The 26,995-nt window shown below is 40.2% G+C and overlaps 1 protein-coding gene across 1 annotated transcript; it reads right to left on the bottom strand.

Annotated features, from left to right (window-relative positions):
* Positions 1 to 22,222, bottom strand: gpia (glucose-6-phosphate isomerase a). Its single transcript, XM_039656843.2, has 18 exons — positions 21,980 to 22,222; positions 14,785 to 14,875; positions 14,037 to 14,105; positions 13,594 to 13,713; positions 9,743 to 9,826; positions 7,753 to 7,899; positions 7,583 to 7,654; positions 7,458 to 7,502; positions 7,321 to 7,374; positions 7,147 to 7,207; positions 5,574 to 5,617; positions 2,186 to 2,338; positions 1,971 to 2,100; positions 1,794 to 1,870; positions 1,549 to 1,677; positions 770 to 845; positions 607 to 673; positions 1 to 420 (listed from the first exon to the last, which is right to left on the bottom strand). The coding sequence occupies exons 1-18, from the start codon at positions 22,096 to 22,098 to the stop codon at positions 297 to 299; spliced, it is 1,662 nt and encodes a 553-aa protein (XP_039512777.2). The 5' UTR covers positions 22,099 to 22,222; the 3' UTR covers positions 1 to 296.
* Positions 22,223 to 26,995: the final 4,773 nt, after the last annotated feature.

The following is a 26,995-nucleotide window of genomic DNA, read 5'->3' as shown; positions in this document are numbered from 1 at the left end:
TGTCAAATAATACATTTATTGTGGTTTCTTGGTCCAAAGGAGAATATGAATCCATCTAGCATGTGCAGTGCATACAGATACAGCAGTCTACTGTAATGCTGGTCCACGGATACATGAATACAGTCAAATCTTACACGACAAACAACAATCTCGTGGCTTATAGATGACAGACATAAAGTGCTCATCCTCATAGTCTAGGCTTGCCGTCTGAACTATGCCAAGTGTCATAAATCACTAATCTCATTGGATGAGGGGGCCAGCAGAGGTGGGGTTAAAGCAGAGGAGTCAGGAAGCATCTAAGAGCGGTACTTCTTGAAGAAGCTGATGAGTCCATTGGTGGAGGAGTCGTGGGAATGAACATCTGCATCGTCTTGCAGCTCAGGCTCGATCTTCTTGGCCAGTTGCTTGCCGAGCTCCACACTGATGGGACGGATGAAAATGTGTCATTCTTTAGAAATGTACAGATGAACGAAACTCTTAACTCTTCACACAAGAAGATACTCCGCCTCTGAAATGACTTTCCAAGCCCACTTGTTTGTTTGGCTCCAGCAAAATTTCACAATAATTTGTGGTTGTAAGTTGCAAAACACACTGAATTGGACTCACCCCCACTGGTCATAGCTGTTGATATCCCACATCACACCTTGCACAAAGATCTTATGCTCATACATGGCTGAAAACACATACGTGATATCACCCATGAGTGCAGGTTCTACAAAACATGCACGTTTACAAAAGGAAGTACTGGTATAACATGTTTGATACTCACCAACCAGCGCACCAAGCATGAAGGGTGACAGTTTCTTAAAGATGATAGAGTTGCTTGGCTTGTTTCCTTGGAAAACCTACAAAAAAAAAACAAATGTATTATTAAACATGTACTGGAGTAAAATCGAATTACAATCTCCATTTCAGTCAGAATGAAATGCCAAATACAAGAAGACTTCAAAGAGTTAGGCTCAAAACATGCCTTGATTCCCGACTATATAGAAGGCCACAACATATGAAAAGAGTAGTATGCCTGATGTCACAATTTCTGAAGTACTGAAGTGTGCATACAAAGGACACTTTAGGGCCATGGGAGAGGATTCGTAAATGTCGGGTAAGCAATGCAGCTCACATTATTGGTGACATGAGCGTAAAGTAAGTACTTGTTCAAAAGAAGTACCAACAATTGTGGATACAGCCTTAGTGGACAGGACAGTATGGAGCCACACTGCTGTTGACTATCTGAAAAGTTATATTAGGTGTGTTTGAACAAGAAGAGTTCAAAAGTGTGTATTGCTGGAGTGCCTCCAGGAACATGGTTGGCAAATGCAAATTAAAACAGTCTTGGCAAGCATTGTTTATTCAAATGAAAATCGATTGTATGACTTTTGGACCAAAACACACCATTGGAAGCATATTTGTAAAAGTGGTCTTCAACCCTGCTCCTCTAGTAGGCTGGAGATTAACTTTGCAGGACAATGGGTCACCAGGAGAAAGAATGAAGATATCTTCCAAAGGGTTATATATCGACACATGGTTATCAAGTAAAGAATCACTCACTTTATGGGGCAAGAGATTCTCCAGTTGATCCCCAGACATCCCGGCAGCCTGGAGCTCGCTCTTGGCCTCTTCGGTGGTCTTTCCCCTCATCAGAGCCTCCGTCTGAGCCAGGAAGTTTGCCATCAGGATCTACCGGGTTCATAAAATGAAAGAGTGTAATGTACCGCTTAGACAAACACTGGCTCAAATAACATGAAAACCAAAAAACAAAGCCGTGTTCAGATATACGTAGACGGTCCGCACACCTTATGATGCAGATTATCTCTGATAGGATGTTGACTCTGAGCAGGAATGAGGAAGTCAGCAGGAATCAAGCGAGTGCCTGCGGAGAGATAATCATCACGATAAACGCATCACAACTGGACGTTAACATGTGGATTAAAGCAGGGACTAGGTTACAGGGGAGGTTTAGGGTCACAGACCCTGGTGAATGAGCTGGTAGAAGGCGTGCTGTCCGTTGGTTCCCGGTTCTCCCCACACGATGGGTCCAGTGTGGTAACTCACACGAGTGCCAGACTTGGTGATGTACTTCCCGTTGGACTCCATGTCTCCCTGAAAGAGTGTCAACAACTCAACAGAGTGTCCTACTACCAGAAACAATGACATTTGAGACTTCCTGAAGCACCAGCAGACCGACCTGTTGGAAGTAAGCAGCGAAGCGGTGCATGTACTGGTCATAGGGCAGCAGAGCGTGTGTTTCGGCCTGGAAGAAGTTGACGTACCAGACGCCGAGCAGGGCGAGCAAGACCGGAGCGTTCTGCTCCAGAGGGGCCGAGCGGAAGTGGTTATCCTAGAAGATAAAGAGCACAAAGAGGTTACTCCCAGAAACACTTAAAGTTGCTCCGATTATGTCACATTTCATTTAGGCTCAATCCCAATTCACCCCTTGACCCTACCCCTCCGTTTTGCGCGTTCACGTCTAGGGGTAGGGTGTCCCGATTCTTCTTGAGATCGAGGGGTAGGGCGAAGGGGTAGGGCTACAAAGCCCTCGAAACGGAGATTTTTCAGAGGCACACTCCAAACGGAGGGCTAAGAGAAAACTTCATGGAATGCATTGGAAATCACCGGCGAGATGGATCGCAAACAGTTAAACATTTAAATTTAGCGCCAGATGATTCCACCACGCACTTTATTTACTCTTATAATAACACTATAGTCGTTTAAATTAAGAAAGGGTATAATAAATTACCTTTCCGATCAGAAAAGACATACATTTCGAGGAAGGGATGTTATAATCATCATGTTTATTCAAAGTTAAGAGCAGCTGCGCTGATTGTCAGTTGTTGTCATGGAGAAATCCTGTACAAACTCTGTAACGGCAGAGCCATCGCCGACGATTGATGACGTATCGGGTTCATGAAGGGTTGTTTCATTTCGTAGGGGAATATTTCAACCCCTTGGCCCTTGTAACTACGTTTTAAGGGCCAAGGGGTACACTCGAAAACAAGGGGTAGGGCCAAGGCGTGAATTGGGATTCAGCCTTAGTGTGTGTATTATATCAGTTTTTGAATGTAAAAGGTCTGTAAAGTTTTAAAGATGACAGTGCAGATAATGGAGTTAGTCTCCCAAAAGAAAGGGATGATTCTGAACTGCCTGAAACGAGTTTGTCAGTAATTCCAGTCTCACTTCCGAAAGTTTTCTAACAAATTTGCATTATTCCTATGTTCTTCATTGGCTGCCCGTTTGTACGTGTACTTGACCCTCAATAACTGGAGTTGTATCTGTGACTGGAAAAGTTTGGTTTGTGTTATCATAAAGTCAAGAAGATGCAATTTTCTAATTTAGAAAAGAAGAAAGAAAGTTGTGAAGTTCACATTAATCAACATTTCTGTAAATGTGCCAGTGTTAGCCAGCTGGCTAATTTTCAACTGCAGTCCTTTGCCAAGATGAAAAAACTTGAATGACTATTGTAAAACCAAGCAGCATCCTTCCAGTCTCTCTCTTGAATCCAACACGGAAGTGACTTAAACTGCAATTCATCGACTGGCCTCTAGAGACGAGCTTCAGAAGAGAGTCAATCCCATAGACCCCTATGTTAAAATGCCCAACTTTACAGCTGTATTTTGTTTTTATTACAGCCTGGTGCAAAAATGGGTTTTGGTCTATATCGCTAATTTTTCCCTTCATGACAACTGTGAGGGGGGTGGATTTTATTATAACTCATCATTTTAAAATATATTAAGCCTTAAAGGTTGGTATAATTAAGGGTGTGGCCACTAAAGTGACAGGCGGATTGCCGCTGCTGTCACTACTATCCGTTTGTCTTCTGTCTGTTAGTCAAGTCACCTCAGCCAATCCCGTAATTTTGCCCATTTTCGTTTATCCGGGATTGACGCACACAGACAGGCTACCAAGATGGCGACGACGGGCTGCCCCCCCACTTTAATCTTCAAAAACGCTCATTAGAAACCAACGAGTGACATCACGGACACTATGTCCATATTTTTTAAGTCTATGGGTAAAACTGAAGGAATCATTCCTGTTCATATCACTGTGAAAACAAGTGCTGACGAAGATCCAGAGCCAATATTCAAATATGATAATGGCCGTTTGGTTTACGACACAATCTGTAAAACACTAGACCAATCACAGCAGACTGGGCTACCCGACCAATCAGAGCAGAGTAGACCAATCACAACAGACTGGGCTACCCGACCAATCAGAGCAGAGTAGACCAATCAAAACAGACTGGGCCATCTGACCAATCAGAGCAGAGAAGACCAATCACAACAGACTGGACCATCTGACCAATCAGAGCAGAGAAGACCAATCACAACAGACTGGACCATCTGACCAATCAGATCAGAGTAGACCAATCACAATAGACTGGACCATCTGACCAATCAGAGCAGAGTAGACCAATCACAACAGACTGGGTCATCTGAACAATCAGAGGAGAGTAGACCAATCACAATAGACTGGACCATCTGACCAATCAGAGCAGAGTAGACCAATCACAACAGACTGGGCCATCCGACCAATCAGAGGAGAGTAGACCAATCACAACAGACTGGGCTACCCGACCAATCAGAGCAGAGTAGACCAATCACAACAGACTGGACCATCTGACCAATCAGAGCAGAGTAGACCAATCAAAACAGACTGGTCCATCTGACCAATCAGAGCAGAGAAGACCAATCACAACAGACTGGACCATCTGACCAATCAGAGCAGAGAAGACCAATCACAACAGACTGGGCCATCTGACCAATTAGAACAGAGTAGACCAATCACAACAGACTGGATCATCTGACCAATCAGAGCAGAGTAGACCAATCAAAACAGACTGGTCCATCTGACCAATCAGAGCAGAGAAGACCAATCACAACAGACTGGACCATCTGACCAATCAGAGCAGAGAAGACCAATCACAACAGACTGGGCCATCTGACCAATTAGAACAGAGTAGACCAATCACAACAGACTGGACCATCTGACCAATCAGAGCAGAGTAGACCAATCAAAACAGACTGGGCCACCTGACCAATCAGAGGAGAGTAGACCAATCACAATAGACTGGACCATCTGACCAATCAGAGCAGAGTAGACCAATCACAACACACTGGGCCACTCCCATCAGGAAGGGAGGGATTAAGAGAGACTGAATCCTTGATCAAACTGTTTTAGACACCATGAGAAAAGAGCTGATTCTGCAATGTATATTATGAGAAATATAAGGTGATTTTTGACCTTGGATTTACTTAAATTAGAGTTCACGAAGGGTCTCACAAGCTTTGTAATGTCTACAGCAGATCTATGTCTTAAATGTCAGTAGACCGGGAAGATTTTAAAACAGGCAGTTCATTCATAAATATGATCGCTGGGGAAATACAAAGCGGAGACAAAAGACGACAAGTGCAGCGCTGAAAAGGGGCGTGGCTACATAAGGTCTATAGGAGACCTTCAAAACAAAATCAAGAACCTTTAGAAGAGCACAAAAGGGGCACTTTAACTCTGAGGTTCAACGTGTGGATTGCAGTGTAGAGTTATTGTCTTGTATACTGGCATACTAGAATTGTACTTACCATCCAGTGAGCACCAGCTAGAAGTTGCTCAAAATTGTCGAAACCTACAAGATGACAATAAATAAAGTTACTGGAACATGTACAGACAGAAAAACGCAAACAATCTATTACTGCGAGAAGCTGCACTAGTGGTCTACAGGCAGAAGTTAGACCAGAAACGCAGAAGCGTGCTGCCCATATATACACTTCTGGAGCATTCATACTTGATACGAAACCTCAGTCCTCTGCCTTCAAATATCTGTGCCATTAAAATGGAAATGTGATATCAGAACATATTTTATTATTGGAACAAACTATTTCCGAGAAAATCGAAATATTTGGTGACAATGTTCCTCATTGTGAACACCAGAATGGAGTAATTAGTAATGCCAGTTAAAAGTTTCAATGTTAGAACTAGTAACTAACAAACCATATTTTTGGGAATAGCTTTGATGAATCTCTCTCAACAGAGACAGGAACATGGCTTAAGAAAGTAGACCGTGGCAATTATGATTTAACGTTTTACTTAAAGGAGTAGTTCACTTTTGAAAAAAAAATTGCTGATAATTTACTCACCCCCATGTTATCCAAGATGTCCATGTCTTTCTTTCCTCAGTCGAAAAGAAATTAAGGTTTTAGATGAAAACATTCCAGCATTTTTCTCCATATAATGGACTTCAATGGGAACCAAACGGTCCAAGGTCCAAAAGACAGTTAATAACAGTTTCAGATGCAGCTTCAAATGTCTTTAAACGACACCAGACGATGAATAAGGGTCTTATCATGCGAAACGATCGGTTATTTCAAAGCTTATTCCAAATAATGTGAGGCGCGTTTGCAACGTCACGTAATACGTAATTACGTTCAAAAGGTCACGGGCGACGTAGCCGGAAGTACAGAGTCAGAGTGTTTACAAGTTGAACGCATAGGTTGAACGTGCAAACTAACTCAAACGCCGTTTACAAAAAAGGAATTAAAAGGTAAAACAACGATGTCGGACGATTTTGATTCTGTACTTCCGGCTACGTCGCCCGTGACCTTTTGAACGTAATTACGTATTACGTGACGTTACAAACGCGCCTCACAGAATAGAGCAAGACTAGCATTTGTCCTTAGAAAAGTTACATTTTTGGAATAAGCTTTGAAATAACCGATCGTTTCGCATGATAAGACCCTTATTCATCGTCTGGTGTCGTTTAAAGACATTTGAAGCTGCATCTGAAACTGTTATTAACTCTCTTTTGGACCTTGGGCCGTCTGGTTCCCATTGAAGTCCATTATATGGAGAAAAATCCTGGAATGTTTTCATCAAAAACCTTAATTTCTTTTCGACTGAGGAAAGAAAGACATGGACATCTTGGATGACATGGGGGTGAGTAAATTATCAGGAGTTTTTTCAAAAGTGAACTAATCCTTTAAGACTGGTTATGCTAATGTTATAGCGCCCCCTCTGGTGACGCAGAAAATGCAACACACACTTGAATAGATTTTTTTTATTTTGTGTACAACACACCAAATCCAAGTGTTTTTGTGTTCATATATTTGCATACAACATATTTCAGGCCTCATGGGACTGTTCACACAGCAGACGTACCTATGTGCAGCGCAATGGACAAACCGATAGCCGACCACAGCGAGTAGCGTCCGCCGACCCACTAAAAACACCAGAGAAACAGTCAATATGCCGATTCAAACATTACTAGCAGTCATGCATTCAGTCATAACATTCTCATGCAAGTAATACGCTTGTCGACAAATTAATACTCACATCCCAAAACTCAAACATGTTGTTGGTGTCGATCCCAAAGTCCTTGACTTTCGGCTGGCGAGGAAACAGGAAACACGTGTTTTATGCTTTACTTTATTTTTAACATTGGCACAACGGTGACATAATGCTGCACTTACTGCATTTGTGGAAAGAGCCACAAAGTGTTTGGCCACAGCAGATTTCTGAAAATATACAAACACAGAATTAGACCAATGGAAACTTTCCATTTAGGACCGTTCCAGGGGTTTGTGAAAGTACGAACGTCTTTAGCGCTCTGGAGGAACCATTCTCTGGCCGTCTCAGCGTTAGTGATGGTCTCCTGGGTGGTGAATGTCTGAAGAGAAAAACATTAAGAAGTTAACTACTTCAACTTGTTCATCCCCAATTCTGTTGAACATTAACGTAAATGTTGTTTCAGACTGAGGTTGTGACCTTGGAAGCGATGATGAAGAGGGCGGTCTCGGCGTTCAGCTGCGCGAGGGTCTTGGCCATGTGCGTCCCGTCGATATTAGAGACGAACCACACGTTGGGTCCTCCTTTAGAGTATGGCTTCAGAGCTTCAGTCACCATCAGAGGACCCTGAACAAACATGCATTATATTGTTTATGATTAACAGATATGAGGACTAGCCATTGGTTTAAAAGAGAGAATATCTAACAAACATGTCTGCAATTTCAATCCAGAATCACAGGCCACATTCAATATGATAAGCATAACTTATAACTATTATACAAACCCAATTCCATAAAAGTTGGGACACTGTACAAATTGTGAATAAAAACAGAATGCAATGATGTGGAAGTTTCAAATTTCAATATTATATTTAGAATACAACATAGATGACATATCAAATGTTTAAACTGAGAAAATGCATAATTTTAAGGGGAAAAAAAATTTCATGGCATCAACACATCTCAAAAAAGTTGGGACAAGGCCATTTTTACCACTGTGTGGCATCCCCTCTTCTTTTAATAACAGTCTGCAAACGTCTGGGGACTGAGGAGACAAGTTGCTCAAGTTTAGGAATAGGAATGTTGTCCCATTCTTGTCTAATAAAGGCTTCTATCTGCTCAACTGTCTTCGGTCTTCTTTGTTGCATCTTCCTCTTTATGATGCGCCAAATGTTTTCTATGGGTGAAAAATCTGGACTGCAGGCTGGCCATTTCAGTACCCGGATCCTTCTTCTACGCAGCCATGATGTTGTAATTGATGCAGTATGTGGTTTGGCATTGTCTTGTTGGAAAATACAAGGTCTTCCCTGAAAGAGACGATGTCTGGATGGGAGCATATGTTGTTCTAGAACTTGGATATACCTTTCAGCATTGATGGTGCCCCTCCAGATGTGTAAGCTGCCCATGCCACACGCACTCATGCAACCCCATACCATCAGAGATGCAGGCTTCTGAACTGAGCGCTGATAACAACTTGGGTTGTCCTTGTCCTCTTTAGTCCGGATGACATGGCTTCCCAGTTTTCCAAAAAGAACTTCAAATTTTGATTCGTCTGACCACAGAACAGTTTTCCACTTTGCTAGAGTCCACTTTAAATGAGCCTTGGCCCAGAGAAAACGCCTGCGCTTCTGGTTCCCGTTTAGATATGGCTTCTTTTTTGACCTATAGAGTTTTAGCCGGCAACGGTGAATGGCACGGTGGATTGTGTTCACTGACAATGTTTTCTGGAAGTATTCTTGAGCCCATGTTGTGATTTCCATTACAGTAGCATTCCTGTGTGTGATGCAGTGCCGTCTAAGGGCCCGAAGATCACGGGCATTCAGTATGGGTTTCCGGCCTTGACCCTTATGCACAGAGATTGTTCCAGATTCTCTGAATCTTTGGATGATATTATGCACTGTTGATGATAACTTCAAACTCTTTGCAATTTTTCTCTGAGAAACTCCTTTCTGATATTGCTCCACTATTTCTTGCCTCAGCATTGGGGGAATTGGTGATCCTCTGCCCATCTTGACTTCTGAGAGACACTGCCACTCTGAGAGGCTCTTTTTATACCCAATCATGTTGCCAATTGACCTAATAAGTTGCAAATTGGTCCTCCAGCAGTTCCTTATATGTACATTTAACTTTTCTGGCCTCTTATTGCTACCTGTCCCAACTTTTTTGGAATTTGTAGCTCTCATGAAATCCAAAAGGAGCCAATATTTGGCATGGCAATTCAAAATGTCTCACTTTCAACATTTGATATGTCATCTATGTTGTATTCTAAATATAATATTGAAATTTGAAACTTCCACATCATTGCATTCTGTTTTTATTCACAATTTGTACAGTGTCCCAACTTTTATGGAATTGGGTTTGTAGACAGATTGATTAAACTCCAGCTGCCCATCTAAGAGATAACCGAATCTCCAGCATTGGCCGATTGCGATGCGTGTAAACATCCATCGGGAAACTCGTGGGAAACTCACCAAGTCTGAACCGCCAATGCCGATGTTCACTACATCAGTGATGGCTTTACCACTGAAGCCTTTCCACTCGCCACTGCGCACTTTCTGCAAAATAATGCACACATAAGCAATGACAATATTCAGGAATTCTCAATCAGCCGTCTGTGGAAAGAATAATCAATTAAATATATTGCAAGGTGAAATCAAGTGCACTTTTGTCACTATAATTTCATTACACACACCCAAGTATGAGTGCTGTATATAATATATAATGTTCTTTCTGCTGGATTTTAATATTATTAATACCATGGTCTGTCTGAATGCTTGATCCTGATTGGCTGGGAGGTGTGCATTAAAACAGTTCCAGCCAGTTTAATCACCGCCGGCCAGAAAAGAGTCGCTGTTTGAGACCCCTAATCAATGTAATGTAATGCGAGGCGGTTGTTATAGCGAATACAACCCTGACAGGTTGATTAGGGGTCTCATTTATAAAATAAATACGCAATAAATACGCATATAATAAATAAATACGCATATAAAATGTGTGTAGGATCCTTACTAAAAGTGTCCATGCACTGGAAAGCCAAAAATGGCGTACGGCAAAAAATATTCAGATTTATAAAACCGTTCGTACGCCAGAACCTGCGCAGAATTCACTTTATAAATCCCAGTCAGCGGGAGATTGTGCGCACGTGCGTCTCCTCCCTGAAATAACCATATATGGAGATTACAACGCCTAGTTTAAATATGCATATCCTCATCTGTATATCATTTGCATATGATTATTCATCCACGCGATACCATGTTAAGGTACAAGGCGTTTGGAAAATATGAAATACAGATGTGCCGTGTCACAAGTAGCCTATATCCTTGCCTTGTTTTGAATGAATAAATCAAATAGTGTAAAACACACTTCAGAGCATTGTATGAGAATGGCATTTTTAATCTAAATGTTTATATCAGATGTATTTTATCAAAAATCCATTTGATACATTTTATCGTTTTACCGTTAGATTATAGGCTATATGTGCGTCAGTTTCACTAAACGGCCCAACGCACATTTAAGAAGGGATGGATATTGGCTTCAAGTGATAGGCTTGGTGAGTAAAATTGTATTTGTACTCTCTTATCTTTCTGTAGTCAATAGGATATCATTTTCTTTAGATTTTCAGTCTAAAAGTGACCAAAACGACATTTAACTCGAGCTCACCATCGGTGTCGCCAATTCCCTTTGTCTCCAGAATGTGCGTACGCATGGCTCAAAGTTACACACATTCTCCAGTCAAGTTTGTTTTTTATAGATCACAGCCTTTGCGTGGAAACTGGCGTACGTACGTTTCCAGACCCGTTTTGTGCGTACGCATGCTTTATAAATGAGACCCCTGGACTGGACCGAGAGGAGCCAATTTATGAAAATTATCCTTTTATAATTTGAGCCTTATGAGCCTTGACATTGTCATCCTGGAATATGGACATGATGCATCTTACTTTACACACACACACATAAGGGGTAATGTAAAGCGAGGCGGTTGTTATAGCGAATACAACCCTGACAGGTTGATCAGGTCTGGAATGGGTTGTATTCGCAATAACAAACGCCTCACTCTACATTATCCCGCTTATTACACGGCTAACTACCAAATTGATCAATAATATGACAAAATATTTATTTAAAAAGGAGTTTATTAGGGCCCGAGCACCGATGGCGAGAGGACCCTATTGTTTTTGCTCTGTTTATTATTATTCTTCTTCTCTTAAAAGAATAGATTTTTAGAGGGCCTAAACATGCTCGAAAACTCAGGAAACTTTGCACACGCTTCAGAAGTGGAGAAAATTTACGTGTGATATGGTTTTTAAAATTGGGTGGGGCAAATTCTTAAAACTATTGCCTCCACATTTTTCCCTGGCTCTACGTTTCACGTACGGGTATGAAATTTGGTATATACATGTAATGACCCAATACCTACAAAAAAGTCTCTTGGAGCATAGCCCTAAACACAACAGGAAGTCCGCTATTTTGAACTTCCTCCTAGATTTTGTGCATTTTTCGTAATTTCCTGATGTTGTACTTTAATGAACTCCTCCTACAGTTTTGATCTGATCCTCTTTAAATTTGGTGAGTGTAATCTTAAGGCCTTTGCGAAGTTAAATTACGAAGATCTTGAGTTTTCGTCCAAGGGTGTGCCCTTGGCGGCCTGACAAATGTCTACCCAATTTCAGCCTTTTGGTGATTTGTGCATGAATATGCCATATAGGTCAATATTGCTTGCAGTTCCGATGTTGCAAGGCAACCACAGACAGCCTGCAGTAACTCAGGCATACAATGTCCGATCTGCCCCAAACTTCACATGTTTGATAAGAGTCCCATCCTGAACACATGACCATGATCATATTTGGTTACAGAAATAGCGCCACCTGCTGGCAGCAGGAAGCGTACAAATACAAATCCTTTGACATAGTCCTCCTATATTTATTATCATTACCTACTGCCCACCGTGCTCTGTTTTCCTAAAACCGCCGGGTGGTGGCGGCTAGTGTTGTCACGGTACCAAAATTTCAGTATTCGGTACCGATACCAGTTAAAATTCACGGTTCTCGGTACCAATTTCGGTACCAAAGCTTACTTTAAATTTACATATATTTAAGTGTTTATCACGGTTACAAGTATGGAAACTGTACATTCGTATTATAAACACTTTAGAAAAAGATTAGATAAAATGACCTAAAATAAACAATAGTATACACTAACACATTTTTAAAGTTGTTTGTAAAGTTTTAATCCATTATTTATTTAATGCACAATGAATTAAGTGAACAAACATGAACAATCAGTGTTTGTAATAAATAACATTTTCAAACATTAATTAATGTTGTAAAAATATATTGTTCACTCAGTGTGTTGATAACTAAGTAATGTTTATGAATGGTATCTTTGTAGCATTACCATAAAACATGTTTTATTTGACTTGACTGTCCTTTTATTAATCTAAAACTGCATTCATATTTAATTTTAAAAAGGCTTTTTAAACCTGCTGAGTTATAAAGGCAAGAATACGCCTAGAACTGGCATTGACATTAAATGATAATACTAATACCAGTAGTACTCTGGTGTCGGGTAGATACTACTGTGCTCATGTACTCGTAAAACTACCCCGAAAGCACTTTAGAGGCCGTTCACATGTCGCGCGTGTTTTTTAATTATATTTTTGCGCGTGCTTATTCTAATTCCTTTGGAATTCTTATTCCAAAGCGCTTGCTCTCACGCGGCGTCTGTCGTTGCTATGCAACGCCAACGAGTTTTTATTATGAGCGCGCTTGAATCACGCCTATATTTGAAATTGCGAATTTGCATGTAATCGGCCTCTTATGGCAACGTGACATTAGCCTAATCCAAAATATTTCCATATGTGGCTCTTTCCTCCTTTCGTGTCAACAAGTGGATTCAGAGAGAGAGCGCCATATCAGCGTTATGAAGAGGACGCAACTGTGCACGTTTCAGACATCGCGTCTAGAACAGAACTGGATTAACCTGGTACTCGGTACCTAGAAAAGCTGGTACCGTAACATTTTTTTTTTTTTAGTACCGACTTGGTACCGAAGTACCGAGTTTTTTGACAACACTAGTGGCGGCACAGGTGAGAGGGCCCTTTTCATTGCTGCTTGCAGCTTTAATTAACAATTGTTTTGCTTCCACTAAAGAAAAGTCCATTCCTGTGTCCATGGAAACGCTCTATTTTTCATGGTGTGTTATACTTCGTTAACATTACATTATTTATCGATAACAGACCGCATTCAACCTCATAATTCAAACAAGCCATGTAATAAATGTATATAAAACAAGTGGGTTGTTGTTTCCATGCAGGTTCACTCACATGGCAGAAGCGCTTCATCTGCTCCAGGACTCTGTTCACGTCCGGCATCACATCTTTGCCGTCCACCATGATGGGAGTGTTGGAACGGTTCCTCAGCGCGGTGTGGAGAACAGCACGGCCCTACACACACACACAACTCAGCTTTAACAAACACAGAACCGCAACTATGCTCCATTTGTAAATTTACATTTGTTTCATACGTTACTGTTACTTGTCAGTTATCCCTTTCTGATGTGTTCATTTATATATCATTTACCATAAGCCACAAAAGAGACACAACATGCTGCAGTCTCAGAAAATTAGGATTTTTTAACAACTTTCTGCTACACAAATCAACATTCAGAAGTACATCATAAAAGTGCATTACAAATGGTCCTTTCAAACCAAAACTGCTCAGTTTATGTGAATTCTCAGTTAAATCTTTTTCATTGAGATATTATCACCTCAGTGAAGTTGATCTTTTCTCCTGCAAACATCCTCTCTCTGGCGGCTTCGACGCCCACCGATCGTGCCTAATCATGATGAGATGGGAAGAAAAGAGTTTATGTGACTCATAAAAACACCAATTGTGTATTTTGTCCTGCTGTGATTACTATGAGAAATCGGCCATATCAGTGATTTCGCAGTTGCTACTCTGATTGGCTGAAGACAAGAAGTACAAAATCAGGTTAAAGTACAGCACAAAGTATATGTCAGTTCTGACGTGAACACTTACACCAGGACGGTTGCGACGAAATCAGAAACACTTGACTAATTTAAAAGAGTGCAAAGACATTTTATCGCATATAACTTCTGGAGAGAAACAGAAACTGGACAAGGATGAAACTTTGTGTCGAGCGCCTGTGTTCAGACACGCCATCAAATGAAGTATACTTGGAAAGGTTATGCATTTCACTGTAAATAAAGAGTTGACGTACACTTTGTAAACATTACACCACACACACACGTGTGTCCCAGTGACACGGTTCACCTCATACACAATCTATTTTCAGCAGCTTTTAGGACACATGCATTAAGCCAATTAACATGTGGAGATGGACACACGCGAGGGAAGATGCTTAGCTGGACTAAGTCTGAAGTAGAGAGATTACAGTAACAGCTTCGCTAACAGCAACACCCTCTGCTATGACTGAGTAAATGCAGTGTGAAGAGGGTAATTGAGTTGAATGTGATGAAGACTGTAAACTGTACCATGTCGAAGAGCATTTCCAGGACTTCTTCACTGATGAGGTTCTTGGAGTAATCCAGCAGGACGTTTCCATCATCTGTTGTCAGCTCCAGACTGCGCACAAGACCAGATCACACACGCAGTCAGGATATACAAAAGATGGATTATTATTTGTTTAATTTTGCTTCACGCACAACATGGATAATCCAGAAACATCCTTCAAGCCTGGTTTACATGCGGATGGCAGGACCGTAGAGGTGTTTAGACTGGGAAAGCTAAATGAGCCGATTGAGAAAATGTATTCGTCCCGGCAGTCACACAGGACTCGTATATTAAAGAGGGACTCTCAAACTGCAGCATGCCACATGACTCTGGATATGCAGCCTAATTATACAAAAAAAATCGTTTTTTCTTAAAGGAGTAGTTCACTTTAAAAAAAGCTTTTGCTGATAATTTACTGACCCCCATGTCATCCAAGATGTCCATGTCTTTCTTTCTTCAGTCGAAAAGAAATTAAGGTTTTTGATGAAAACATTCCAGGATTTTCTCCATATAATGGACTTCAATGGGAACCAAATGGTTCAAGGTCCAAAAGACACTTTCAAACGATTCCAGACGATGAATAAGGGTCTTATCAAGCGAAACAATCGCTCATTTCAAAAATAAATAAAAAAGTTTAAGTTTTATAAGCACAAATGGTCGCCTTGCTCAGTTCTGTGATGCACGTTCGTGACTCTCCTGTTCGAACTCGTTCATCAAAATGACCAAATCTTTTTTCGAATCATGACCCGAAGGGTCCTAGATAAGGCCATTATTCATCGTCTGGTGTCGTTTAAAGCCCTTTGAAGCTGCACTGAAACTCTCATTTGGATCTTGAACCGTTTGGTTCCCAATTGAAGTCCATTATATGGAGAAAATCCTGGAATGTTTTCATCAAAAACCTTAATTTCTTTTCGACTGAAGAAAGAAAGACATGGCCATCTTGGAAGATATTGGACTACTCCTTTAAAAAAAAACTGAATTATGGGAAACATAGTTTTGTCCAAAATACCATACAAACTTTTCAAAGTGTTCATTCAGCACCAATGTCTTTTTGTTTTTGGGTTGTCCAATGTGGGTTGTCCTTGTTTAATGCGATCTAAATATTCAACCCCCATTGCAATTCAGTTTTATTGACCAAATGTAATGACTTTCATTTGTTTGCAATGAACGAATCAAACAAAAAATAATGTAAATAGCTCAACACAGCAAATGTTTCAAGTGGTTTCCCCAAATTCAACTGAAAGTTATTCAACCCCCCGAATAGAGTCCCTCACAGCGGCACACATCATGCAAATGCAATGCACAACAGGTGTTGTCTCAAGCACACCCGATGCAAAATAATCAAGGGCTTCATTAGTTGCACCAGGTGTGCTTGACCTAGAACTAGGGGTGTCACGATTTCGATATTAAATCGAAATCGATCGAAATTAATTCAATGGTATCGAAATCGAAATAAAAAATGGTATCGTCGATACTGCCACGCCCCATGTCGCGTCCGTGATGGAAAGTTCGGATCGTTTTACTGACTCTATTGTGCAATCTCGTTCATCAAAATTAACTAAACTTTTTTTCTAGTCATTTCAGGGGCTTTAAATGTTATACTATTAACATGCAAATTGCCCGAACATTAAGAAGATGTACATATTGAATGCAGTGAAAAATAATTTACAGAGAACATTTACCTTCCGAGTCTTTTGTTCATTTGTCGCGTGACAGAGGCAATGAACAGATCGTTTATGATGAATGACTCATTCATGATGAACGACTCATCACAGTGCGGAAAACAAAACACCTGTTGAAAGGCTGCGAGTCCTCTAACTGACACATATGGCAACTGCAGATATAGAAGACCCATCAACGGAACTTGCGCGTCCGCGCCGCGTCGAGATAAAAACATCTCAACTTTTCAGAATACCGCAAGCGCACCATACGCACACAATAGGTCATGTGACAAGAACCAACTGAAGCGCAACCGCCCTGGCGCTATGCAAAATGAAGAATGCGGCGTGCCCAGCGTTTTCTACGCGTTTTTAGGCGCTATATGTGAATCCGGCACAACTATGGTGATACCCTGATTGTACAACAATGTAAAGGAGAAAGTTATTGAAGGTCTGAGAAGTGCACATTTAGTGGCCTTGACTACAGATTGCTGGACCTCCAGAGCAACACAGAGCTACATGACTGTCACAGCACATTATACTGGGAAATGGTAGTGGAATGGAAGTTGGACAGACAAAATGTAACCATCCCTGTGACAACTGATAATAGCAGCTCTAAACAAAACAACATATCCCTCTTTAGGAAGAACATAAAATAATGAAAAATACAGTCATCATTCTCAGGGGATAAAAAGTAGTTATTTGTGTAGTATATGTTTTTTTTTATAACAGAATATAACTGTTCGGAAATAGTTTAAGATGCTTAATTATTCAGAGAAGACTAGTGTGGAGTCTATGGACATTGCTGTTTTATTGCTTTTGTTTGTTTTGTTGTGATTGTGAACATAAAGGTCATCTTCTGAGAAGACTGCAGTTACAAAAGCAAAGTAACCTGCCATTTAGTTTCTCTTAAGTTTCCAATTGACTTAATAAAGTTATTGTTACATTTATGATGTTACTTGTTTTTGTTATATTTTAAATTTAGCAATGGTGTAGTGTACATTGTGAACAAATTTATATTGCATAATGCATAAATGTGTAGTCTAAAAATTGCATAGCAATCTGCGCTTTACTTTTTTTTTTAAAATCGAGAATCGAATCGAATCGTGACCTTAGAATCGATAACTTAATCGATTCGAGGATTTGGAGAATCGTGACACCCCTACCTAGAACACAAGAGACATCTGAACTGTTGAGCCAGGTTCGACTATGTTAGAAATATGGCCAAGTCAGAAGAATGGTCCAAAAATTTAGGGGAAGATATCAATCGCCCTTCACAAACAAGGAGCGGGATACAGAGAGATAGCGACCAGTTTATATATATGCCAGACCAGTATGGGGCGCTGTAATTCTGCCACAGAAATACACTATACACGGAGAAGAAGACTTTGAGCATGCGCATAACCTTGCGTGCGGTATACGAACCAAGAAGAAGACGACGAAGATGGCGTGTGACGATGTGATGACATCATCGTTTCGCAAAATATACGGATTGGCTGTACACACGAAACCGCAAGGGTGTCGTTTTCAGATTTATCCACTTCGGTACCCGGTTTCAAAAAATAGCAGTTTCACTCTCCCAAAACGCCGGATCCGTGTGAACGAAACGCCAATACGATAAAAAATGTATACGTATACAGCGAAACGCGTCTTCGAGTGGACGGGCCCTAAATTTCCCTAGAGACACCGTTGGAAGCATAGTTCACACGTAGTGTTGTCAAAGGTACTGTAGTGAATTTTGTAGAGAAGCAACAGACCAGGAGACGTTGAGGTATCATTCACGCAGACGTTAGTCATCTCAAGAATCGTCTGACTAAACTAAAATACAGAACTATTCTTATACAATTCACGGGGGAGGATTACATAGAGCTGGAGGCACTGAAACAAAGCAAACGTAAATGCATGAGACCCGAGAACAGGACGATCCAGGAACTCTCGCACTGAGACAGGATCTCCAAGAGCAGGTGTTCAAACCTGTCAGGAGTCTTCACTCGGTGAGCAAAAAGAACAGGAAAATCCATCTCGCACTTCACAGGACGGTCAGGAGGAGTATCCCGCTGGGAACCCGCACCGCCTGGTCTCGTCATTCCAGAAACCCTCTCCATCCAAAAACATCACTTTGTACTGGAAATCTTAATTAAACGTGTTGATAAAATTTCTAATACCACAGTATCGACTTCGGGTCGGGACCAAGTCAGTAATGGAATTTTAAATATGTGACGCTTTGAGCGGAATCGTAAACGCCTCTGATTGGCTTTTGTGTTCATCAAATATGACTGTGATTGGCTACAATGATCAGCGCTTCAAAAACTTGTTGTAAATGTACATCATTGACGCTCTTCAGCGAGAGCTTACACAGATACAGACGAGAGCGTTTGAAGTCTATAGGCAGACCGGTCTGCTCACACTTTTTAAAACACTTTCGCACACTTCTGTCGGCTCTCAAACGCTCCTGTGTGTTGATCATTGTAGACAATCTCACAGACATCAGATAAGCGCGCGAGCACAATGGCCAATCAGAGTTCACGATTCCGCTCAACGGCGCTCAAAGAGTCAAATTTTTTCAATTTCAGTACCGACTTGGTACTTTTGACAACACTAAGTTCAAAGTTAAAGGAACAGTGGTAACACTACCTAGACGGGGCAGAAAAGGGAAGCCATCAACGGCTGAAACGCGATTTCTGAGAAAACCCTCGAGTAGACAGCAAAAGACCTGAAGCAAGACTCACTGAGGTTTCAGTTGCACCTCTCAACACAAGCCAGAACTACAAGACACGTGCCAAAAATTACCCAAAAGCACAAGAAAAGTCCGTTCCAGTTTGCTCAAATCATTTACAGTAAATAAGCCACAGAAGATTCGGGACTCTGTTCTGTGGAGTGATGAAACTGAGCTGGAGCGAAGCGGTGTGTCTGGGGGAAAAGGATGCAGAAGGTCTACAGTTCAGCATGGTGGGGCGCTGCATCCTCTGGCTCTGGAAACCTGCAGCGTGTGGAAGGCAAGATGGATTCATTGAAGTATTAGGAAATCCTAGGATAAAACGTCATGCCGCGAGTGAGGAAGCTGAAGCTTGGGCGTCATTGGACCATAACGGAAATACATCAAATTTCACCACGGCTTGGTTGCAGAAGTCGTCCTGGAAGAGTCTACAGTGACCTCACATACCCCTTTTCCACCGAAAAAAAAGAACTGGTTCGGAACTGGTACTGGTTCAAAGTTGGTTCGGAGTTGGTTCAACTTGCGAACCCGTTCAGAACCCGTTTGTTTTTCCACTGACTAGAGCGCCCAGGGAATGACGTCGTTACGTCACTGTGCACGTGGCTAGAAACGCTTCCAAGTAGGCTACATTGCTTTGGGATTATCTCTAACTCGTGTACCAAGAAAACTTTAAAAACAATTGAAATATGCAAGTCTTTTAATCTTTTCGTTTGATATGTAATCTTTTCTGATAAGTTATGTACCCCTGTCTTGTGTCATTTTTCTTTCCATTTGTTTGTTCTATATCGTGACTGTTTTCTTCTTTGCTTATGTTTCAAATAAAAAATAAATAAATAAATAAAAACACTTGCGTGTTTCTGCAGTTTCTCCTGGCTTTGCGATGGTCAGAAAAGATGTTTAGAACACATCTAAACCAGCCCCAGCCCCTGACGTAAACATGACGTGGTAAAAGAACGGTTCTAGTCCAGCAAAGAGTTGGTGCCGCTTTGGCATAGACATATACACTAGACCTCACCTTGGCTACGGCAGTTCATTGGAACGAATGCGTCAATAGAGCCGCCATCTTGAAACAGGGGAGCCCCTCCACTTTAATGCATCAACGTCAATGTAGTAGACACAGGTCTAACGGAAATAAAATCACCATAAATCATCATGAATGCGATTTTTCTTGTTTTTTTGGTTTGTTCCAACGGTCAGACATGCATTTATCATTGATTCCAAAAATATATATATATATATATATTTTTTAAACATTCTTCTTAGTTCAGATTTCATCCGTGAACATCATACGCTGCACAAAAGTCCGCCACCATCAATGAATTCGAAGTAAAGGCAGAGATAGCAGCCTTACCTAGCTACTTCCTATGACAAGACCCCTGTTCCAAGATGGCGGCGGTTTTGACGCATGCTTAGAACCCCAAGGTGACGTCTAGTGTATATGTCTATGCCGCTTTGGAACCAGTTTTCCCGGCCGCGAACCGGTTCTTTGGCTGTCGAAACACAAACACAAAGAACTGGTTCGCGCGCAGGCACCGGCTCCGAACCGGCCCTCAAAATGCTTTGGTGGAAAAGGGGCTACAGTGACCTGACTTGAACCCCACATACAACCTCTGGTGAGATTTGAAGGCGCCGGTTGCAACACACAAACCCAAGAATAAGACTCACTGAACTGGAGGCCATTGAGGTTTGGCTGAGATTCCTCAGAAACGCTATATATATTTTTTTGAATTATAGCCTACTTTTAATTTACGTTTTATAAACGTATATGATTATTGTGTATTGACATGAAAAAGGTTATATACTTTGTGAGGAAATGAAAGAGATTTGACCTTATTACGTCAGCAAAACGTGACGCTCAAATTCGTGCTCATCTTCATCATCAGAACGGTCTTAGTTCAGAAGAGGGATTAATATCAGTAAATGATCAATATACAACAGTTTAGTATTCAATCACTAACGCACTGACTGATTCACCATGCAGTGTGTGCGAGAGAGTGTGTGTGCAGAGAGTCACGTACTACATGCTGCGTTAGCGCCCTCTGTTGATCAACACCAACAAAACACTACTCTGAGAATTAATGAACACTATATTTGCCTTTATTGACACTCAAAAAAGAATTGAATCTAGAACAGCTAATAAAGTCTTATAGGAAACGAGTATTGTGAACATGCAACAGAAGTATCGCAATAGAGGACGTGATGATACTTTCAGAGATTGCATAAGCAGTGAAAGTGCTTGAGAAATGCCTGATCATGCATTTAATGAAATCACACTGGGCACTAGTACATGCCTCCACATAGAGCCGTGTAATAGTGCATGTACAGCTGAAACACATATGACCGAAGATCCATGACCTTGTTAGCGTGTAGCTGCTAACGTGGCTAGGTTTATACTGATTTAAAGCACAGGTTAGTTAAGTATGCTGTGAATGTATTAATACGAGAGTAAATGAAGGAAATAGAGCAAGTGCAACAGTGCAGAGGGCGGAACCAGGAGCTCAGGACTATTTGCCTGATGTGGCAATAATAACCTTGCAACATCAACGTTGAAATCATGTAACGAACTCTCGTGATATGTGCATATATACTCTAATATATGCCCTGATATTACATCGCGCGAATATTAAGATGGTATCTTACTAAAATAGCACGTAAACTGCGTTACACGAGAGATTTGCTCATTTAGGCCTTCTAACCGAGATGCTGCACGACATTAGGATGCTGACAGATGAGAGCAAACGTCAGTGTGAAGGTCTAGCTGAGCTCGCGCACGTCTCGAGACGCGCTTGATGTGCGTTTCACCTGAACTTGTTGAATCTGTCAGGATCGTCCTCGAACATCTGCCTCATGTTGAGGTTTCCTGCGTTGGTTTTGTACCATTGTTCCAGTTTGCGGTAGATCGGATCGCTGTTGAGCCCCATGATGAAAAGATCCCGCTGTTCCTTCGGTCCAAAGACGCTAAAGTGAATCACAACCGTTAAAACACTCGTTCAGCGTACAGAAGCGTGATGAGGAAGTCCAGTGACAAATGCTGAGGGACACGCCCACTGTGACCTCTGCGAATCCTGCGTAGCCCCGCCCACCGTGACATAAGCGAATCCTGCGTAGCCCCGCCCACTGTGACGCTGGCTGCGGTGGTGAGATGTTATGTAATGCACACACACAGTATATTACACTTGTTTGTTGCTGTGTGTGATGGTAGTAGGGTCATTACTGAGTTTTTTTTTAACTACGTTTAACCATTTTTTTACAATACCCCACATTACACATTTCAAAGCTCCATCAAATCATATTTTCCCACCTCTGGCATTAAATTACATTTATTTTAGGATTAACCCTTTTATTCTCAGTCCTGTAACAGACACATTATAAATAGTTTAAAAAGGATTTTATACTAAACTTACAATAAAACAAACATATCTACTGATCGTGCATGACAATTTAATAAATGTAGCATTCATGATATTTTGATATTTTTACATCAAGACTGGAGTTTATCAAAATGAACAAATCTTTTTTCGTGTCATTTGGTTCATTCAACGAACAAAATGAATGAAATGCCTCGAAAAAAGATTTGTTCATTTTGATGAATGAGTTCGAACCATAGGGTTCGAACAGGAGTCACACAGAACAGAGCAAGGCGAGCATTTGAGCTTATAAAACTTAAACTTTGTTATTGATTTATTTATTAAATGGCCGATCGTTTTGCTAGATAAGACGCTTATTCATCGTCTGGAATCGTTTAAAGCCCTTTGAACAGTTTGCACTGAAACTCTCATTTGGACCTTAAACCGTTTGGTCCCCATTGAAGTCCATTATATGGAGAAAAATCCTGGAATGTTTTCATCAAAAAACGTAATTTCTTTTCGACTGAAGAAAGAAAGACATGGACATCTTGGATGACATGGGGGCGAGTAAATTATCAGCAAAAGTTTTTTTTTTAAAGTGAACTACTCCTTTAACACGCACCTGTAGTGTACTTCAAATATTAAAAAACATAAATTACTTGAAGATAATATACTAAATAAAAGGCAATGTAACTAAAGGAGTATTTCCATTACTTTAACACACTTTAGTCCTATTAAAAAGTGGACCTTGTGGTGTCAAATTAACAGTTTTAATAGAAAGGTTATTAACTGAAACGTTTAAGGAACTACAACAAAAAATGTTGCTTGAAATGTTATCTGAAATTATATATACACACTTTATTTAGCTCGTTAGCAAGGCAACATTTCTTGTTTGGTTTAGAGCAACTTAAATAGACTACATAAATAAAATAAAAAGGACATATTGATGGAAAAGAAAATTAATTGTACATTGTGATGCTTTTGCTTTCTCACAGGATTTGTGCTCCGAGAAACTTTTCCATTTATTCACAACTTTAACAAAGGAAAAATATATAAAAACAAAACAATTCAAAAACGTTAAAGACTAAAAGAGTCTATGATACTAAAAAAAAAAGTTAACGTACATTTTAAAGTTTTAATCATATTTTGTCGTGCTTTAAACTACACTTACTTCATTACAAGTACTTCATTAACTGTAGTGTGTTATTTAAGATTACATTTATTATAAATTTTACAAAAATATAAGATTACAAATATAAATCAGGCATGATACATGACATACCGGTAACAAACTATGGTGTTGTTATTTATGTCAGTATACTTTAAACATGCTTCAGAATCAGATCCATAATAAGTGGCCATTTTAAAATAAGCAGAAGTATGGAGCGTAAAGACCGCCCGACCCAAAGCAGTACACAACCCACACCACAGATATTAAACGGTTTATTCTTGCATCTAGTAAAAACCTCTTTACATGTGGATGTGAACAGATGCCATGCTGAGGTTCAGGAGTGCGTCGACCCTGATGGAAGGATTGTGTTGATCAAGACCTCTCCAGAACAGTGTTTGCCTCAAGCATTGCCTAAGACATGTCCTTCATGCAGCAATTTCACATTTACATGCGAGTATTACTGTCCCGACACTATGGAAGCTTGTTTCCGCCACTGAATAAAAAAAAAAAAAACTAAAATAATTGCGATTTTATCTCACATTTGCGCGTTATGAAGTCAGAATTGTGAGAAATAGTCGCAATTGCGAGATAGTCAGAATTGCGTGATATAAAGTCAGAATTGCGTGATATAAAGTCAGAATTGCGAGATATAAAGTCAGAATTGCGAGATATAAAGTCAGAATTGCGAGATATAAAGTCAGAATTGCGAGATATAAAGTCGCAATTGCGAGATATAAAGTCAGAATTGCGAGATATAAAGTCAGAATTGCAAAATAAAGTCAGAATTGCAAAATAAAGTCAGAATTGCGTGATAGTCAGAATTGCGAGATATAAAGTCAGAATTGCGAAATAAAGTCAGAATTGCAAAATATAAAGTCAGAATTGCGTGATATAAAGTCGGAATTGCGAGATGGTCAGAATTGCGTGATATAAAGTCGGAATTGCGAGACAGTCAGAATTGCGAAATAAAGTCAGAATTGCGTGATAGTCAGAATTGCGAGATATAAAGTCGGAATTGCGAGATATAAAGTCAGAATTGCGAGATGGTCAGAATTGCGAGATATAAAGTCAGAATTGCGAGATATAAAGTCGGAATTGCGAGATGGTCAGAATTGCGAGATATAAAGTCGGAATAGCGAGATATAAAGTCGGAATTGCGAGATGGTCAGAATTGCGAGATATAAAGTCGGAATTGCGAGATATAAAGTCGGAATTGCGAGATATAAAGTCGGAATTGCGAGACAGTCAGAATTGTGAGATATAAATTCAGAATTGCGAAATAAAGTCAGAATTGCGTGATATAAAGTCGGAATTGCGAGATATAAAGTCGGAATTGCGAGATGGTCAGAATTGCGAGATATAAAGTCGGAATTGCGAGATATAAAGTCGGAATTGCGAGATAGTCAGAATTGTGAGATATAAAGTCAGAATTGCGAAATAAAGTCAGAATTGTGTGATAGTCACAATTGCGAGATATAAAGTCAGAATTGCGAGATAGTCAGAATTGCGAGATATAAAGTCGGAATTGCGAGATATAAAGTCAGAATTGCGAGATATAAAGTCAGAATTGCGAGATATAAAGTCAGAATTGCGAGATATAAAGTCAGAATTGCATAATACAAAGTCGCAATTGCGAGATAAAGTCAGAATTGGTTGATATAAAGTCGCAATTCTGAGAAAAAAAGACAGAAGTGCGACTTTTTATCTCACAATTCTTACTTTTTTCCTCACAATTGCAAGTGTACATCTCGCAATTCTGACTTTATAACACATAATTGTGAGTTTGTAGAAATTCTGACATCTTTTCTCAGAATTGTGAGATATAAACTTGCAATTGCGACTTATCAGGCCAATTCTAAGAGGAAAAAAAGACTAACTTTTGTTCCCTCATAATAGTTTAAATCTCACAATTCTGACTTTATAACACGCAATTCCGACTTTATATCTCGCAATTGTGAGTATAATAATAATAATTGCCTTTTTTATTTTTTTCTGTGGTGGGAACAAGCTTCCATAAGACACTGAACACACACAACTGGGATTTACAAAAGTGTGAAACTGTAGCGCAGTCTCTAAAAGGGGCGGGAACAACAAATCAGCTGACTAAACACTAGCGGGATCCTAATTATAAATAAAAAAGTGAAGTTTTAGAAAATGTATTGTTCCCGGGTAAAGATAACCCTTCTTTATTTGTTCATATTTAATTAATTATACCATCACTAAACCCTCAATCACGTCCATGTGCTTTAGATAAATTACTAGTGTCAAATTCAAATCAAAAGTGAATTACTGGAACAAATTGCAAGATGATATTTCACACAAGATCCAAAATTCAAAGTGTTTCGGTTCTTACAGACTTTAATATATAATCTGAAAAAAAAAAAAAAAATTTTTCATTATCAACTTGCCCAAATATCCCAACAATTTAAACAAACATTTAAGCAGTGATGTCATAACCACAACCAGATCTGAAGCGAACGGGCCAGTTAAAATATCAAATCTTCCAACTTTAGTGACACAAATCCATAAAACCGCGAGGACAACGTAAAGATGTCAGAAGCCAAACAGAGCCGATTAGAAAATGAAACGGTGACATTGTGAGTGCTCAATAGGTGTGGATATGACATCAGGGAAAGCATGAGGTACGCGTCACTATGACATCATGCTAGTGCAGTCAGTGATTATAAAACACACAGTAGCAGAACAACGCTTTATAATACACAACATTCTGGCTTTCAGCGGTCACTTCCTCGTAAAGACTGGTGTCCCGGCGAGCTCTAGGCTCAGGGAGGATATGATGCGAGGAATACAGATCTCGATGCGGAGCGACAGTCGTAGAGCGGTTGGGTGGAAGCAACCGCTGTGTAGCATTATCTTCTCAGATTCACTCATCCGGAAACATCTGCTACAAAGTGCTACAACTTCAAATATAAATCGCATCGTTTGAACATATCGTGTCGTTTTAGTTTCAATCGTGGCATTTCATACTCGAAAAGTAATCGTTTCCCTCAAAGGCAGCATTTCCGTGTTTGTTTGTTTTTTTTTTCTCTTTTTTCTTTTTATCTAAAATGTCTTTAAGTGAAATTCTATCAATACTGACACTCGAAGCACAAATCCCGAACGGCTCGAGGAATATCACTGACTGTAGACCTCTTCTTACGAGGAAGAAATCAAATGTACCACGTTTGTAAATATCTAATAAAAAAAAAAACCTACTTGCTACAGGAACAGTGACGTTGGGGGTTAAGGATGCAATTACATTAGAAAAATATGCTAATATATAACTCAGTTCCAGACGGT

Source organism: Pimephales promelas, chromosome 25 (genome assembly GCF_988280905.1).
Source record: "Pimephales promelas chromosome 25, fPimPro1.hap1.1, whole genome shotgun sequence".
In the NCBI taxonomy this organism is placed as follows: Eukaryota; Metazoa; Chordata; class Actinopteri; order Cypriniformes; family Leuciscidae; genus Pimephales; species Pimephales promelas.
The sequence above is the reverse complement of the archived record's forward strand: the minus strand, read 5'-3'. Positions and strand labels throughout refer to the sequence as shown.

Excerpts from the sequence above, each read along its gene's own strand:
- gpia (XM_039656843.2), bottom strand. The coding sequence starts at position 22,098 with ATGGGGCTCAACAGCGATCCGATCTACCGCAAACTGGAACAATGGTAC. Across the intron at positions 7,900-9,742 it reads GCATTGGCGGTTCAGACTTG|GGTCCTCTGATGGTGACTGA; the intron begins GTGAGTTTCCCA and ends ATGTTTGTTCAG. Across the intron at positions 674-769 it reads CATGCTTGGTGCGCTGGTTG|CCATGTATGAGCATAAGATC; the intron begins GTGAGTATCAAA and ends ATGTGTTTTCAG.